This window comes from Artemia sp. Qi Xiang Cuo, chromosome 8 (genome assembly GCF_049724085.1).
Source record: "Artemia sp. Qi Xiang Cuo chromosome 8, ASM4972408v1, whole genome shotgun sequence".
Lineage (NCBI taxonomy): Eukaryota > Metazoa > Arthropoda > Branchiopoda > Anostraca > Artemiidae > Artemia > Artemia sp. Qi Xiang Cuo.
The window spans coordinates 72,200,125-72,217,822 of NC_142801.1; the positions used below are offsets into that span (position 1 = coordinate 72,200,125).

At 36.2% G+C, this 17,698-nt stretch overlaps 1 protein-coding gene across 2 annotated transcripts in view; it reads right to left on the bottom strand.

Annotated features, from left to right (window-relative positions):
- LOC148949773 (protein MEMO1) overlaps positions 1–17,698 on the bottom strand; it is a 153,804-nt gene that overhangs the window by 58,463 nt on the left and 77,643 nt on the right. For both annotated transcript variants that reach the window (XM_089093746.1, XM_089093745.1), the window contains exon 6: positions 12,999–13,218. In XM_089093746.1, coding sequence (XP_088949872.1) covers positions 12,999–13,218 — 220 coding nt within the window. The remainder of the gene's footprint in view (positions 1–12,998; positions 13,219–17,698) is intronic.

Sequence of the window (17,698 nt, forward strand, 5' to 3'; positions counted from 1 at the left end):
AAACGTTTTCAGTAAAGGACTGAAACAAAAATCAAATGAATTTACGGGAAAAAAAATGCATTGTCAGTTTCATGTACATATGCTTATATTTATTCCATAAAATCTTAATTAATTTTTGATTTCTTAAGGTTATAAAAGTGAAAACATTAAAAAAAAAAACTTTGAACAAAGTACAAAATTATATTCTAGATTTTAGAAAGCATCGGGTTTAGAACCCTACTCAGATTAATTTCTGCTCGTTTTGAGTTTGACATATTTTAATTTCTGTTTTGGGTTTCATTTTTTTATTGATACTGATTTGTGGTAGTTGTATGCTTGATAGATTATTTAATTCTATTTTTTTCATTAAATTGACCATACACATTATTTTCACTCAATTCATTTGAATTTTTTTCAGTAAAATACAAATTATATTCTAGCTTTTAGAACGCATGGGGTTTAGAACCCTACTCATATTAATTTCTGCTTGTTTTGAGTTTGACATATTTTAATTTCTGTTTGTTTTGGGTTATATTTTTTTATTGATACTGATTTGTGGTAGTTGTATCCTTGGTAAATAATTTGATTAAATTTTTGTTCACTTTTGGTTTAATGGAGTTCTTTGCTTTTTTCTGAAAAACTTATTTTGTGGAAAAAGTTTTTTTTTTATATTGACATACTCTTTTTCAGGGAGAAAGACAAAGCCTCTTCTAAACTTAAACAACCATCCCTTCCATAAAAACCTTAAATACCCCCTGGGCATAACTTACAATCCTCGCCCCTTATCTGTGGGGTTTGTTTCAACCCCAAAAGCCAGGTTATATGATATTTAGACTATTTTGAATAGAATGGCTGTCTCAAAATTTCTATTAGATGCATTTTCTATAAATATGACGATATTTATTCCTTAAAATCGTAATTAATTTTCGATTTCTTAAAGTTATAAAGGTGAAAACATTTAAAAGAATTTTTATGAATAAAGTAATAATTATATTCTGGCTTTTAGAAAGCATAGGGTTTAGCATTTAAGTTATGCCATCAGGGCATAACTTTGCCCCGAGGGTTGTGGGGGAGTGTCCTCCTCAAAAACATATTTTCTATCTGGAAACCAACTACGCTGAACAAAATGGATATCTCAAAATTTTGATTGGATGGGTTTGGGGGAATGATGGGCATGGGAAGAGGGGGCTAGTTGCCCTCCAATCACTTTCGACTCTTAAAAATGGCACTAGTCACTCCAATTTCCAATCAAATGAGCCCTTTGATTGGATGTGTTTGGGGGAATGATGGGCGTGGGGGGGGGGGCTAGTTGCCCTCTAATCACTTTCGACTCTTAAAAATGGCACTAGCCACTCCAATTTCTAATCAAATGAGCCCTTTTCGAAGTTTCTACGACACCGACTTCTATAAAAACCTTATATGCCCCCAGGGTATAACTTAAAACCCTTGCCCTGAGGGTTGTGGGGGAGTGTCCTCCTCAAAACATATTTTCTATCTGGAATACAACTACGCTGAACAAAATGGCTTTCTCAAAATTTTGATAGGATTTATTTGAGGGAATGATGGGCGTGGGGGCTAGTTGCCCTCCAATCGCTTTCGACTGTTAAAACGGGTCTAGCCCTTTGAATTTCCAATCGAATGAGCCTGTTTTGAAGTTTCTACGACAACGCCTTCTATAAAAAAAACCTTATATGCCCCCAGGGCATAACTTAAAACCCTTGCCCTGAGGGTCGTGGGGGAGTGTCCTCCTCGAAAATATATTTTCTATGTATAAATAATACATAGTACATTGTGCCAACATTGTTCTTATATACCCTCAGGGCATAACTTAAGACCCTTGCCCCGGGGGTTGTTGGGGAGTATCCTCCTCAAAAACAAATTTTCTATCTAGAAATCAACTACGTTGAACAAAATGGCTATCTCAAAATTTTGATTGGATATGTTTGGGGGAATGATGGACGTGGAGTGGGGGGGGGGGCTAGTTGCCCTCCAATCACTTTTGACTTAAAAATGGCACTAGCCACTCCAATTTCAAATCAATTGAGCCCTTTTCGAAGTTTTTACGACAACGTCTTCTATAAAAACCTTATATACCCCCAGGGCATAAATTAACACCCTTGCCCTAAGGGATGTGGGGGAGTGCCCTCTTCAAAAACAAATTTCCTATCTGGAAATTAACTACACTGAAACAAATAGCAATCTAATAATTTTTGTTGGATGTGTTTGGGGGAATGATGGGCATGTGGGGGGGCTAGTTGCCCTCCAATCATTTACGATTATTAAAAAGGGTACTAGCCCTTCGAATTTCCAATCGAATGAGCCTATTTTGAAGTTTTTACGACAACGCCTTCTATAGAAACCGTATATGCCCCAGGGGCATAACTTAAAACCCTTGCCCTGAGGGTTGTGGGGGAGTGTCCTCCTTAAAAACATACTTTCTATCTGGAAATCACCTACGCTGAACAAAATGGATATCTCAAAATTTTGATTGGATGTGTTTGGGGGAATGATGGGCGTGGGGGGGGGGGGAGGGGGCTAGTTCCCCTCCAATCACTTTCGACTATTAAAAAGAGCACTACAACTCTCAATTTCCAATCGAATGAGCCCCTTTTGAAGTTTCTACGACCACCACTTCCATGTGAAGTGCCTTTCTCTGAAGGAAAAAAATAATAAATGATACGCTGTAGCAACATCGTTCTTATATGCTCTAAAGGCATGACTTAAAAACCTTACCCCGAGAGCAATGGATGAATGTCCTCCTCAAAAAATATATTTTCTATCTGGAAATCAACTACGCTGAACAAAATGGTTATCTAAAAATTTTTATTGAATGTGTTTGGGGGAATGATGGGCGTGGGGGGGGGGCTAGTTGCCCTCCAATCACTTTTGACTATTACAAAGGGCAGTAGTCCTTTGAATTTCCAATCGAATGAGCTTTTTTTGAAGTTTCTACGACAACGCCTTCTTTAAAAACCTTACATGATCCCAGGGCATAACTTAAAACCCTTGCCCTGAGGGCTGTGGGGGAGTTTCCTCCTCAGAAACATATTTTCTATTTGGTAATCAACTAGGCTGAACAAAACGGCTATCTCAAAATTTTGATTGGATATGTTTGGGGAAATGATGGGCCTGGGAGGGGGGGGGGGCTAGTTGCCGTCCAATCAATTTCAACTATTAAAAAGGGTACTAACCCTTTGAATTTCAAATCGAATGAGCCTTTTTAAGTTTCTACGACAACGCTTTCTATAAAAACCTTATATGCCCCCAGGCCATAACTTAAAACCCTTGCCCTGAGGGTAATGGGGGAGTGTCCTCCTCAAAAACATATTTTCTATCCGGAAATAAACTACGCTGAACAAAATGGCTATCTTAAAATTTTTCTTGGATGTGTTTTGGAGAATGATGGGCGTGGGGGGGGCTAGTTGCCCTCCAAACACTTTCTACTATTAAAAAGGGTACTAGCCCTTTGAATTTCCAATCGAATGAGCCTTTTTTGAAGTTTCTACGACAACATCTTCTATAAAAACCTTATATGCCTCCTGGGCATAACTTAAAACCCTTACCCTGAGGGTTGTGGGGAAGTGTCCTTCTCAAAAACATATTTTCTATCTGGAAATCAACTAAGCTGAAAAAAATGTCTCTCTCAAAATTTTGATTGATTTTGTTTGGGGGACTGATGGACATGGGGGGCTAGTTGCCCTCCAATCACCTTCGACTATTAAAAAGGGTACTAGCCCTTCGAATTTCCAATCGAATGAGCCTTTTTTGAAGTTTCTACGACAACGCCTTCTATTAAAACCTTATATGCCCCCTGGGCATAACTTAAAATCCTTGCCCTGAGGGTTTTGGGGGAGTATCCTCCTCAAAAACACATTTTCTATGTGGAAATCAACTACGCTGAACAAAATGGATATCTCTAAATTTTGATTGGATTTGATTGAGGGAATGATGGGCGTGGGGGGGGGGGCTAGTTACCCTCCAATCACTTTGGACTATAAAAAGGGCCCTAGAACTCTCGATTTCCAATCGAATAAGCCCCTTTTGAAGTCTCTACAACGACCCCTTCCATATGAAGTGCCCTGCTTTAAAGTAAAAAAATAATATATGGTACATTGTGCCAACATTGTTCTTATATCCCCTCAGGGCATAACTTAAAACCCTTGCCTCGAGGGTTGTGGGGGAGTGTCCTCCTCGAAAAGATATTTTCTATCTGGAAATCAACTACGCTGAACAAAATGGCTATCTCAAAATTTTGATTGGATGTGTTTGGGGGAATGATGGGCGTGGGGGTGGGGCTAGTTGCCCTCCAATCACTTTCGACTATTAAAAAGTGCACTAGCCATCCCAATTTCTAATCGAATGAGCCCTTTTCGAAGTTTCTGTGACAACTCCTTCGATACAAAGTGCCTGTCGAAGAAAGAAGAAGAAGAAAAAAAAAACACATTGTGGCCACATCGTTCTTTAAATAGGCAGCGCTAGCGCGCTGCCTATGATTTAAATTGTAACAGAAGAAATAGTAATAGTAGTAGCCCTGAAAGTTTCAAATTAATACCCCCAGTGGTTCTCGATAAATTGCTGAGGTTTTTATTGGCAACAATATACACAGTGGCTTTTGATTTGGTTTTAAAGCATAATGGACCAATTGTATAATTGTGGAGAGGGGTTGACATACCCAATATCCCTAGAGACATAGCGGCTGGACTGTTCTACTTTGCTGAACAAAATTGCTGTCTCAAAATTATTATTCGATGCGTTTGGAAAATGAATGGGCTTTGGAGGAAGGCTTCTTGCCCTCCAATCTCTTTTTACTATTAAAAAAGGGCACTAGAACTTTTAATCTTGAATCGAATTAGCTCCTTTAAAAGTTTTAATGATACTTCTAGCTATTATACATGCCTACGATATTGCTTATATGCCCCTTTGAAACCTGCATGCACATAGTTCTTTTCCTTAATTAAAACTCCCCCTTAATATTCTATAGACATTCAGCCTTAATATCGTTCGTGTCAATTGTTATAGAAATTTCAATTGTAAAATTACTAGTACGTTTATTCCGTTTTGGTGATTTGAACATCGTTCATCTTAATGCTCTTAGTCTTACAAGTAGTTGCAATAGAGGTGGTAGATGAAGTAGCAGCAGTTGTGGTAGTAGCAAATGTAGCAGCGGTAGTAGTATTAGCAGTAGCATGCACATACTGACTTTTGGTCAATTGATCTTCCCCTTTAAGCATTTTCCGAAAGCTCCTACTTAATACTCAAATCCATTCTTTAGATACGCTCTTTTGACAATGGTCATGTACATAGTGCCTTTTGAATGAAATTCAAATTTCCCCTCAGTATTTCAAATTTAGTACTATGGTTGTAGTAGCAGCACTGGAAGCAGTAGTAGTGGTAGTAGCTCTAGTAGTGGTAGTGGTGGTAGTTGTAGTAGTGGTGGTAGCTCTAGTAGTGGTAGTGGTGGTAGTTGTAGTAGTGGTGGTAGTTGTAGTAGTAGTACTAGCGTACAAATATTACCTTTTTGGTCCATTGATCATCATCCTTTATCACTTCCTGAAAGTTCCAAATTATATACTCAGTCATTCCTGTGTTACGTCATTTTGACAGCCTGTATACGCATAACGTGTTTTGATTTAGTTCAACACTCCCCTCAACCTTCTCTGAAAGGCTTAACTGAATGCCTTTTGTCTTTGTGGAAAGTAAAGGTCAATATGCATACCTTTCTCAATAACATATACTATATGTAAACAGTGAACAAATTGCATAACTTACAGTCCTTGTTATGGGGGCTGTGAGGGAGTTGACGTCCCCAAAGGTATAATTACAGGATATTTCAACAATGCTAAAGAAAGTAGGCGTATCAAAATTTTGATTGGATGTGTTTTGGAAAATGATGGTCGTGGGAGGGGGGGGGGCTGTTTGCTCTCGTTTCACTTTTGACTCTTAAAAGAGCATTATAACTTCCAATTTACAATCAAATGAGCACTAGCCAAAGTTTATACGTCCACCCATTCCATGAAAACCTTTCATACCTTCGGGGCATAACTTAAAACCCTTGCCCCAGGTTTTGAGAGGCTATTTCAACCCCGACTGCCTTATTACATGGTCTTTAAACTATTTTGAACAAAATGGGTATCTCAAAATTTATATCAGATACATTTGGGGGAAAGACGTGGGGTGGGGTTAGTTGCCCTCCTATCACTTTTGACTCTTAAAAAGGGCACTAGGACTTTTGATTTCCAATTGAACAAGCCACATCCGAAGTTTATACGACCACCCTTTCTATAAAAACCTTAAATGTTAACTAATATTATTTATATGACTTATTACGTAACTAATATGACTTATTGCCCATGCTCTGATGGTTATGGGGGGGGGGGAGTTGTCACCCCAAAAGACATAATCGGTGGACCTTTAAAATATGCTTAACAAAATGGCTATTTCAAAATTTCGATTGGATGTGTTTGGAGAAATGATGGGCAAGGGGGGGGGGGTTACCCTTCAATAACTTTCGACTATTAAAAAGAGCACAATAACTTTCAATTTCCAATCCAATGAGCTCCCTCCGCAATTTATGCGACCACCCTTCTCATAGAAACCCTTACATGCCACCGGGGCATAATTTACAACCCTACGCTGAACAACATGCTTATCTAAAAATTTTGATTGGATATATTTAGGGCGTGGAGGGGGGGGGGGATGGTTGCCCTACAATCACTATCAACTATTAGAAAGGGATAAGAACTTGCAATTTGCAATCGAATGTGCCCCTTTCAAAGTTTTACCACAATTTGTTCTATGAGAAGTGCGCTGGTCCACAAAAAGAAACATCGTGCCCACATCGCTCTTTACTTAGGCAGCGCAATTACGCTACCTATGATCTTTGTACTATTTTTTTTTTAACAAATAGCTATCTCAAAATTTCAATCAGATGCATCGACGTTTGAGGGGAGAGGGTAGCTACTCTCCGATCACTTTAAATCTTAACAAGGGCACTAGAACAATTGATTACCAATCCAATGAGCCCCCGCCGAAGTTTATACGACAACCCTTTTCTCTAAAAACCTTATATGCCCCCAGGGCACAACTTACCACCCTTGCCCTGAGGGCTGTGGGGGCGTGAGGTTCATCCTCAAAAACATAATTTTCGGACCTTTCAACTACGCTGAACAAATTGGCTATCTCAAAATTTTGATTGGTGTTTGGAGAAATGATGGCCGTGGGGGGGGGGGAGGGGCGCTGGCTACCCTCCAGTTACTTTCGACTGTTAAAAAGGGCGGTAACCCTTTCAATTTCCAATCAAATAAGAAGTTTTTTCCTGAGGGGGAGGGGGCTCAAATTGAAGTCGAAATTACTTTTGGCCGTAATTTCCAATTTTCCTGGGGCAAAACCTAAGAGCCAATTTTGGCTAGAGCGCAAAAGAGTTAAACCAACAGTTAAGAAGAATGGGGATAGCAAAGACTAAATTATAGTCCAAAAACTGGAAGATGAGAAATAAAAACCTAAAACAACCGCGGCAAACTCAAAAATACACAAATAAATCAATCTTCTATCTCCAAACTCATATAACATAATCACTAAAAGCATTAGAAGCAATGCCTTCTTAGAAGCATTTCACCGTCAAACAATGGGAAACACATACAAAAAAGGAACAAAGAAGATCCTCCTGTGCATAGGCTATAAACTTTGTCACTTTCACTCGAGAATGAGTTTGGTCAACAAGGCCTTATCCTGGGAGGTTAGGTGGTATGAGGTAGGTTATGGCCTTTTTAGGTGGTGGAGGTTAGCCTTCCAGCATAAACTCGACCTGGTATCAGTGTACAGCTAGGGTTGATGGTTATATCATTCCCAAGAGTACTTCCTTTTACTTATATTTAACCAACTTACATTTTACCCACACAGCCCATCCGTAGGTACGGACGGGCTGTGTTGGAACCAAGATCATCTCTGGCTAAACTAAAAAAATAGATTTATAACAAAATCCATTGCTGAAATTTAAAATAATAAAACAAATCCATTTTTTTAGTCTAGCCAAAGATGATCTTGGGTCCAATAGAGCCCATCCGTAGGGAAACGTATCGAGCCAATGGTCAAAGAAAACCTAAATCCGCTTCACACCTCACAGAAACAAAATCTCACGTGCAAAAATTCATTCTGAGACCACGCCTACCTCTATGTCAAGTTCCCAATAGCCACAACATTACTTGTGTATGAAGTTAAGCATAAAAGTTTATTTTCACCTACTTCTGTTTCAAACTCCAAATTACGAGAGTAGAAGACCAAACTGAAGAAGTAAGTTATGAATACAACAGTTTACAGCAGCAGTGGTCAAAGAAAATCTAAACAAGGGCAGATAGAACAGAGATTTAAATTTCTAGTACCCGTTATAAGTCAATAAAAGAAACCACGCCACAACAAGTTACATGAATTACAGGAAAAACTTGTTTCCTAACAGGTCTACAGGCCACTTTCTTAGAAGCATTAAAGTCAAACAATCTTTTTGACAATTTTATATTTCCCTTTTCACTATAGTTGGTTGCACCTTCCAAGACATATTTCTTTAATGTCTTTACTTGCAGTTCCTTTATAGAGGTTGTATCAGTCTAGACACTTCAACACTAGCTCTTGCTTGATGGTTACTTCAATATAGCAAATACTTTAAAGAGGTTGTATGTGTTCAGATAATCCAGCACCGGCTCTTACTTTATGGTTACTTTGGTATGACAGTTGCTTTAAAGAGGTTGCATGTGTCAAGAAAACCAGGACCAGCAATTACTTAATGGTTACTCTAGTATGGCATTTGCTCTAAAGAGGTTGGATGTGTCAAGAAAACCAGGACCAGCAATTACGTAATGTTTATTTTAGTGTGGCAGTTGCTTTGAAGAGTTAGTACATTCCCAGATAATACAGGGCCAATTCTTAATTCTTGGTCACTTTAATATGGAAGCTCCTTTAAAGATATTCTATGTGCCCAGTCAATCCAGCACTAATATTTAGTTCATGATTACTTTAATGCGGTAGTTGCTACACAGACCTTGTATTCGTCCAGACAATCCAGTACTAGATCTTACTTTAGGGTAACTTTAATGTATTAGTTGCTATAAATAAGTTGTATCTGTCTAGACAATTCAGGACTAGCTCTTAATTTATCGTAACTTTAGTATGGCAAATGCTTTAAAGAGGTTGTATGTGTCCAGATAATCAAGTATCAACTTTTATTTCACGGTTACTATAACTTGATTGTCTGGGCATCTGCCCAAATAATCCAGTACTAGCTGTTACGTTATGGCAACTTTAGTATGACAAATGCTTTAAACAGGTTGCATTTGTCCAGATGATCAAGTACCAGCTCTTACTTTAATAATAAAGCAGTGACTTTAAAGAGGTCGCACGAGTCCAGACAATTCAGCACTGACTCTTACTTAAGGTTAATTTTATATGGCAGATACTTAAAGAGGCTGCATTTGGCCAGACAATCGAGTACTAGCTCCTACTTTAAGGTTACTTTAATGTGGCACTTGCTTTAAAGAGGCTGTATCTATCCAGACAACCCAGTACTAGCTCTTATGGTAACTTTAATATGGCAAATGCTTTAAAAAGATTGCATGTGTCCAGACAATCCAGTAACAACTCTTCTTCATGATTACTTCAATATGGCAGTTACTTTGAAGATGTTGCATGTGTCCAGAAAATCCAGCACTAGCACTTACTTCATGGTTACTTTAATGTGGCAGTTGCTTTAAAAAGGTTCTATATGTCCAGACAATCCAGTATTAGCAGTTACGGTATGGTAACTTTAGTATGACAAATGCTTTAGAGGGACCTTATGTGTCCAGACGATCAAGTACCATCACTTACTTTACTAATATAGCAGTTACTTTAAAGAGGTTGCAAGAATATAAACAATTCAGCACCGACACTTACTTTATGGTTACTTTAATATGGCAGTTGCTTATAGAGGTTGTATGTGTCCAGACAATCCAATAGCTCCTACTTTAAGGTTACTTTAATGTGGCAGTTGCTTTAAAGAGGTTGCATCTGTCCAGGCAATCCAGTATCAGCTCTTACTTTACGGTTACTTCAATATGACAGAAGCTTCAAAGAGGTTGCATCTGTCCAGGCAACCCAGTATCAGCTCTTACTTTATGGTTACTTTAATAAGGCAGTTGCTTTAAAGAGGTTGTATGTGTCCAGACAATTCAATACTAGCTCCTACTTTAAGGTTACTTTAATGTGGCAGTTGCTTTAAAGAGGTTGCATCTGTCCAGGCAACCCAGTATCAGCTCTTACTTTATGGTTACTTTAATATGGCAGTTGCTTTAAAGAGGTTGTATGTGTCCAGACAATCCAATACTACTTCCTACTTTAAGGTTACTTTAATGCGACAGTTGCTTTAAAGAGGTTGCATCTGTCCAGGCAACCCAGTATCAGCTCTTACTTTATGGTTACTTCAATATGACAGAAGCTTCAAAGAGGTTGCATCTGTCCAGGCAACCCAGTATCAGCTCTTACTTTATGGTTACTTTAATAAGGCAGTTGCTTTAAAGAGGTTGTATGTGTCCAGACAATTCAATACTAGCTCCTACTTTAAGGTTAATTTAATGTGGCAGTTGCTTTAAAGAGGTTGCATCTGTCCAGGCAACCCAGTATCAGCTCTTACTTTATGGTTACTTCAATATGGCTGTTACTTTAAAGAGGTTTTATGTGTCCAGACAATCCAATACTAGCTCCTACTTTAAGGTGACTTTAATGTGGCAGTTGCTTTAAAGAGGTTGCATCTGTCCAGGCAACCCAGTATCAACTCTTACTTTATGGTTACTTTAATATGGCAGTTGCTTTAAAGAGGTTGTATGTGTCCAGACAATCCAATACTAGCTCCTACTTTAAGGTTACTTTAATGCGGCAGTTGCTTTAAAGAGGTTGCATCTGTCCAGGCAACCCAGTATCAGCTCTTACTTTATGGTTACTTTAATATGGCAGTTGCTTTAAAGAGGTTATATGTGTCCAGACAATCCAATACTAGCTCCTACTTTAAGGTTACTTTAATGTGGCAGTTGCTTTAAAGAGGTTGCATCTGTCCAGGCAACCCAGTATCAACTCTTACTTTATGGTTACTTTAATATGGCAGTTGCTTTAAAGAGGTTGTATGTGTCCAGACAATCCAATACTAGCTCCTACTTTACGGTTACTTTAATGCGACAGTTGCTTTAAAGAGGTTGCATCTGTCCAGGCAACCCAGTATCAACTCTTACTTTATGGTTACTTTAATATGGCAGTTGCTTTAAAGAGGTTGTATGTGTCCAGACAATCCAATACTACTTCCTACTTTAAGGTTACTTTAATGCGACAGTTGCTTTAAAGAGGTTGCATCTGTCCAGGCAACCCAGTATCAGCTCTTGCTTAATGGTTACTTCAATATGGCAGAAGCTTTAAAGAGGTTGTGTGTGTCCATCTAATTCATTTGTAGCTCCTACTTTAAGGTTACTTTAATATGGGAATTGCTTTAAAGAAGTTCCATTGTGTCCAGACAATTCAGCACTAGCACTTACTTTATGGTTACTTAAATATAGCAGTTGCTTTAATGAGGTTGTATCTATCCAGACAAAGCCAGTACTAACACTTACTTTATGGTTACTTTAATAAGGTAGATGCTTTAAAGAAGTTGAATGTGTCTAGACATACCGGTACTAGCTCTTGGTTTCCATTAATTTTGATTGAGATCTGACAGCTGGATTTATATATTGATAGCAAGAATCTAAAAATTATGAGTGATCTGTAGAACGGTTTTTATATAAATTTAATAGGATTCTGTAGATGGCTTCCTTTGATAGTTTGAGATTGTTCTACATCAGGAAACTATGAAGTGTGCCTCTTCACACTAGTTCCAAAAATTGTACTTTCTTTATCATGGACTCAATCTTGTCAGATACCTTGAAAACTTTAATGAGACTTACTATTATAATTACAATAATAATTTGATTGTTGTTGCCGAACCACTGTAGACCAGTGTAATTATGCAAATTACCCGCTACCCGCTTCAATACGAACGCAACACTGAGATATTGACTGCGGAATCTGTTTACATTCTCAGCATTGCAACTGATAATTCCACGAATGAGAATGATATCCTTGCCTACTATGCAAGCCAGCAAAACGGGTGTTTTCTCCTCCAAATGATTGAATAATTGTTTGCTAATATTACTGGATCTCAGAGTGAAAGAAACCCCCATTCTCATGACAGTGAAAATAAATAGGAAACTCGGGGAAAAATACATTTCTCAAAAAATGAACAATCCATTGATTATTAAAAAATGTAGCATATGTGTAGCGTTTTTAGGACCAAAACATAAAAAGTAACTTTTACTTAAAACGTAACAAAATGTCACGAACGTAATCTCCATGGCAACCCTGCCATATTGATTCCGCCATGACTAATATTTTTTCACGTACTCCTCCCCCAGGCTTTTATGTACCCCTGGGAATACGCGTACCCCAGGTTTGGAACCACAGTTCTAAGAGTGGTTTTGTTTCCACTTTACATGATTTTGTAGATGTCTTTGTATGTTTTATTAGTTTTGCCTTTTTTACTTTGAGCAAAAAAAAAAAAATTTATTAATAATACTATTACTACTACTACTACCAACTCATTAAAGCCCCAAGACCTCCCACCCAGTCCACGAAATTGTAAGGCCGTCAAAATATTTTTTAGATTATCGTTAAGAAGCAAACACAGCAAATGTAAAAGTTAGGTAAATTGAGAGTTTAGAAGGAGAAGGTAGTTTTGAACGTAAAAATAAGGGACAAAAATATCATATAGATTCACTAAATTATTGCAAAAAAAAAATGTATAGGTAAATCACGCAGTTAACCAACTCTATCTAGGCTTTAAGCCAAATAAAGACATTATTACAAAGAAATCAACAAAACCACAAGCATATTTGCATAAAAAAAGAGGATAAAACAAAAATAGACAAAATAATTAATAAAGAACCAAACAAAATAAACTGAAAAAAAAACCTTACTTGTTTATCAAGTTGCGTAATTTGTTTGAAGATGGGGCCAGCAGAAGGTTCATAATACTTATAGCTAAATCTGTCTCCCCAATGACAAAAATCCGACGAAATCACAAATAAATTCTCAGGGTCGGCCAAGTACTTCGATAATATTTGACCGTAGAGTGTTTCTTTATCAGTAGACAAGGAACCTACAAGAATTGGGATCACAGTAAACTGGTCACGATATCTGGAAAAATAAATTTAAATATTTAGATATAATGATCGTATTTGATGTTGCAATTACATAAATAATAGCACAAATACAAAATCCATTAATATGCTGATGATATACAATAACATACCAAATAACTATAACTATATATATATATATATATATATATATATATATATATATATATATATATATATATATATATATTTATATATATATATATATATATATATATATATATATATATATATATATATATATATATATATATTGTCTACAATTTATTATTTTATAATAAATTTAATGAAGCAAAACACATGATGAAGCGTTCAGTATGGTTACTGATGGAACGAAAGAAGAATTTCAGTTCTTTTTGCTAAGAGTATAATTAATTTCAATTATATTCCATTTTATTTTGAAAAGCAAACTCACTAAATGAGCCCCTTTTCTTTAAAAAAAAAAAATTAAGAAAAGGTTAAACTTTAAGGTAAAGAGCGGAGACGAGAGGATGGTGGCATCCCACATAGCTTTCAGTAAATTACAAAAAAAAAACTTTAGCGTAAAGAGTGGAGGAGGGTCTGCAGATGAGGGGAACAGAACCCCTGATATACTGGATAATTTCCGTTTCATTTCAGTTATTAAATAAAAAAAACAAGTTTTTTCAACTGAAAGTAAGAAGCAACATTAAAAATTAAAACGAACCGAAATTACAACGTTTTTCGAGGGGGTTCGCCCCGTCGTCAAAACCTCGCTCTTTACGCTAAAGTTAAAATTGCGTTCCAAATCTTTAAGAATGACCCCCTGATTCACAAGGGCCATTTGATTGGAATAAATAACTCTTTTGAAAGTACAAAAAAAAACTTCAGCGTAAAGAGCGAGGTATTGATGAGGGGGCGAACCTCCTCATATACGTCATAGTTTCTGTTCATTTTAATTTTTAATGTTGCTCCTTACTTTCAGATGAAAAAAATAGTTTTTTTAAAAGTTTAATTTCTGATTGTTTTTTAAATAATGCTGGAAAATCCGGTCCCCCTTCATGGAAAGGACCTCCCACATAACCCCCTCCCCAACCCCCCCCCCTCAGAAAAAAATCCCCACTTAAAACGTATGTATACTTCCCAGTAACCAATATTATATGTAAACAATGGGCAAAGTTCATAACATGCAGCTATTCCAAGGGGACTGCGGGGGATTAAGTCATCCCTAAAGACAGGTTATATATTTTTCGACTATGCTGAACAAAATGAAAATCTCAAAATTTTGATCGTGTGACCTTGGAAAAAATGACCCGGGGGAGGGGGAGGGAGCCTAGTTACCCTCAATTTATTTTGGTCACTTAAAAAGGGCACTAGAGCTTTTAATTTACGTTCGAAGGACTCCTTTCGCAACATTCTAGTACCACTGGGTCGATACGATCACCCCTAGGAAAAAAAAAAAAAAAAAAAAAAAACACAAAGAAACACGCATCCGTGAACTTTCTTCTGGAAAAAAATACAAAATTCGACATTTTTGCAGATATGTGCTTGAAACATCTACAGTAGGGTTCTATGATACGCTGAATCTGATGGCGTGGCTTTCATTAAGATTCTATGACTTTTAGGGGGTGTTCCCCCTTTTTTCGAAAATAGGCAAAAACTTGACGAAACTTATATATTTGACATCAGTATAAAAATCTGATTCTTTTGATGTATCTATTGTTACCAAAATTCCGTTTTTTTAGTTTCGGTTACTGTTGAGCCGGCTCGCTCCTTACTTACAGTTCGTTACCACGAACTGTTTAATAATGTTATTTTTTACTTCTACTTGAATTTAAAAATTTTTTTCGTTTATATTTTACTCGATACTAACTAGACACCCAGTATACTTCAAAGAGTACTAGCAATACATTTGTCAACAGAACAAAAATCATAATTGCACATTTCCATTTAATTCACATTATAGAGTCATAAATATACAATACACACAAGTTATGCGTACTTTGCTTTTGGAACCTCCTTTTCTTTGAAGCTTCGTTTACTACTGACAAGAATCGCTGTTTACTTCCTGTTCGTTATGAACAGCTAGGAAAGTTCCTTGACATATATGACAATGTCAAACCTTTGATTGCCGTCAAAACCCCCTGCCGGGTCCGGTGTATAAAATATTGTATCTATTATTCTATTCGTCATTTCAAACATTGATTGCCATTGCTGCAGAACGTTTTCCTTACATTTTATTGCGTTTAACATGAAATAATGCTGCGACTTTAACTCTTTTTTTTTATAGCTCCTTGATTATTCAATTCATTTTTTTCAATATTGACATGCTTATGCTACCTTAACGACACTGTCATAAATAAATATATTTTACCTTAACACATGATAAGTTAAACATATGTTACCTTAAACATATGTAACATATTAAACATATTTTACCTTAAAGCCATTGCAGTAAATAAATATACTTTCTATTATGAAATATAGTTATATTTTTTTTTATTCTGTTTCAAGGCAAGCTATTTTATTACACCAGTAGAATTCGTTCATTTCTTCAGACATTATACATTTATAGGATTCATTTCCCTTAATTTTCTTTATTCTTCTTTATTCTATATAATTCTCAATTTTAATAACTTTCCCTTAATTTTCCTATTTTTCCCTTGTCTTTTAATTTTCCTATTATTGTTGAGTTTGGTTAACAGCAACAAATCTCTTTTTACTTCTATTTTCTCTTTTTACTAAGGTTTTTCTTTCTTGGTGTTTATCTTACAGCCGATATTTATAATCATTAATTGAAAGCAAACATTTTTCAAAAAGAGGTATTTCAAGGAAAATAGAGAGCAATCTCGAAACCCTAAACGATCAACGTCAAACGTAATTTATATGAAATGAAATAAATTGAAATAAAATAAATGAAAGAAATTAAATGCATGAAATGATATCAATAATCTAATTCTGAATCAGCAGAAATGAAAATGGATAATCAGGTCTCTTATAGTCTTTTTGAGTCTCTTAAAATTGAGGATCCTTGCAATTACAAATGTTTTTTTTTTTATGTACGTCTTGCATTTTGTTTATCCCCTGTTTTTTTTTTTGGCCATAGAGCCTACGGGGGAGACCATGTTAAAGTGTTTATTGTTGTGAATCTATTTATTAAATAAATTGATTGACTGTAAAAAAAATTGAAATTAAAACGAAAAGAAATCAACACAATTTAAAGTGTCGCAAACGCCCGCTAGAGACTGAAGTGCCATCTGTTCTTGACTGAAAACGATTTGTATGTCAAACAGCGTGTTTTTTATTTGCTTTCCACGTGAATTTATTTACACCCGATTTATCTTATTTGTCCTATTAATGTCTGGGAAATAGGCGTAATAGTTTTGGGTGATAGATAACAGGGGTAGGTTTGGGTGAGGCAGCAGATGCCTCCTTCGTTCAGTCTAACACGCTCAAAATCGGGCCGTGAAATCTTGTATTTTCCGTCCCTAGTCTATTTCCCCAGAGCTGATCTTAATAATGATAGAGTAAGTAAACCATTCATAATAAAAATAAAACAAATAAAACAATAAAATAATTAAAATAAAACAAAATTTTGAATTACCGCTTTGTATTTTACAGATACCCTATCCCAAATAATTCAATCTCCCAAATAATTGGCTAATAATATCCCCTTCTTAGAATGACAACCATCAATAAAGACAATCGTCAACCCCTTTCAAGTCCCTTTAAGGACATCCTCACTACCTTTAAGTTAGGCTGTCACTTCTTCATCACGTTGGAACTATATCTTAACTAGCGTTAATATAAAATTATGTTTTAACATATTTTTTTCTTGTTTAATCTTTTGAGACTTTCTTGGGAAGCTTCCCCCTCCCCCTAGCTTTGTCTTATATTATTTTGTATTAGATTATTAACCTAATCTGCATCACTTGGTTAGTTTGTACCTTTTCCTGTTTTGTAGTCTCCTCATCTTTTCTTCATGTGTCTCGATTTCTTTCTCTGTTCCTCTCCCTCTTTTCAGTAATCCTACCTCCCCCCTCCCCCTTTTATTTTAATGGGTGTTTGCTTAACTTCCCTATCCCTTGAGGTTTAGTTTACTCTGCTATTAGCTTTATGGAATTAATCCGATAGGAACCTGAATTCATTGTTTTTACATTAAGGCCGATTGGGTTTAATCTTTAGAAAAAAAAAAAATGAGCTTTTGGTCAATCTGAAATGAGCTTTGGGTGAATTTTTCAATTTCAGATTAAAACTTGACAAAAACCTATTTTCGGAAGAAAAAAAATTGATTAAAAATAAATTTGGAAAAAACAAATTCGGAAGAAGAGTTCCGGTAAATATAAAACTTGGTAAATCTACCTTTGTAAAACTGATTGGTAAATTACTGGTAAATCTACTTGGTAAAACTACCGTAGGCTACAGGTAGGCAATAGTCAACCGCAACGTAGAATTCAAACTCTACAAATACAATTCAATTCAATTTATTCAAATAAAAATAAAACATAACACCAATAATA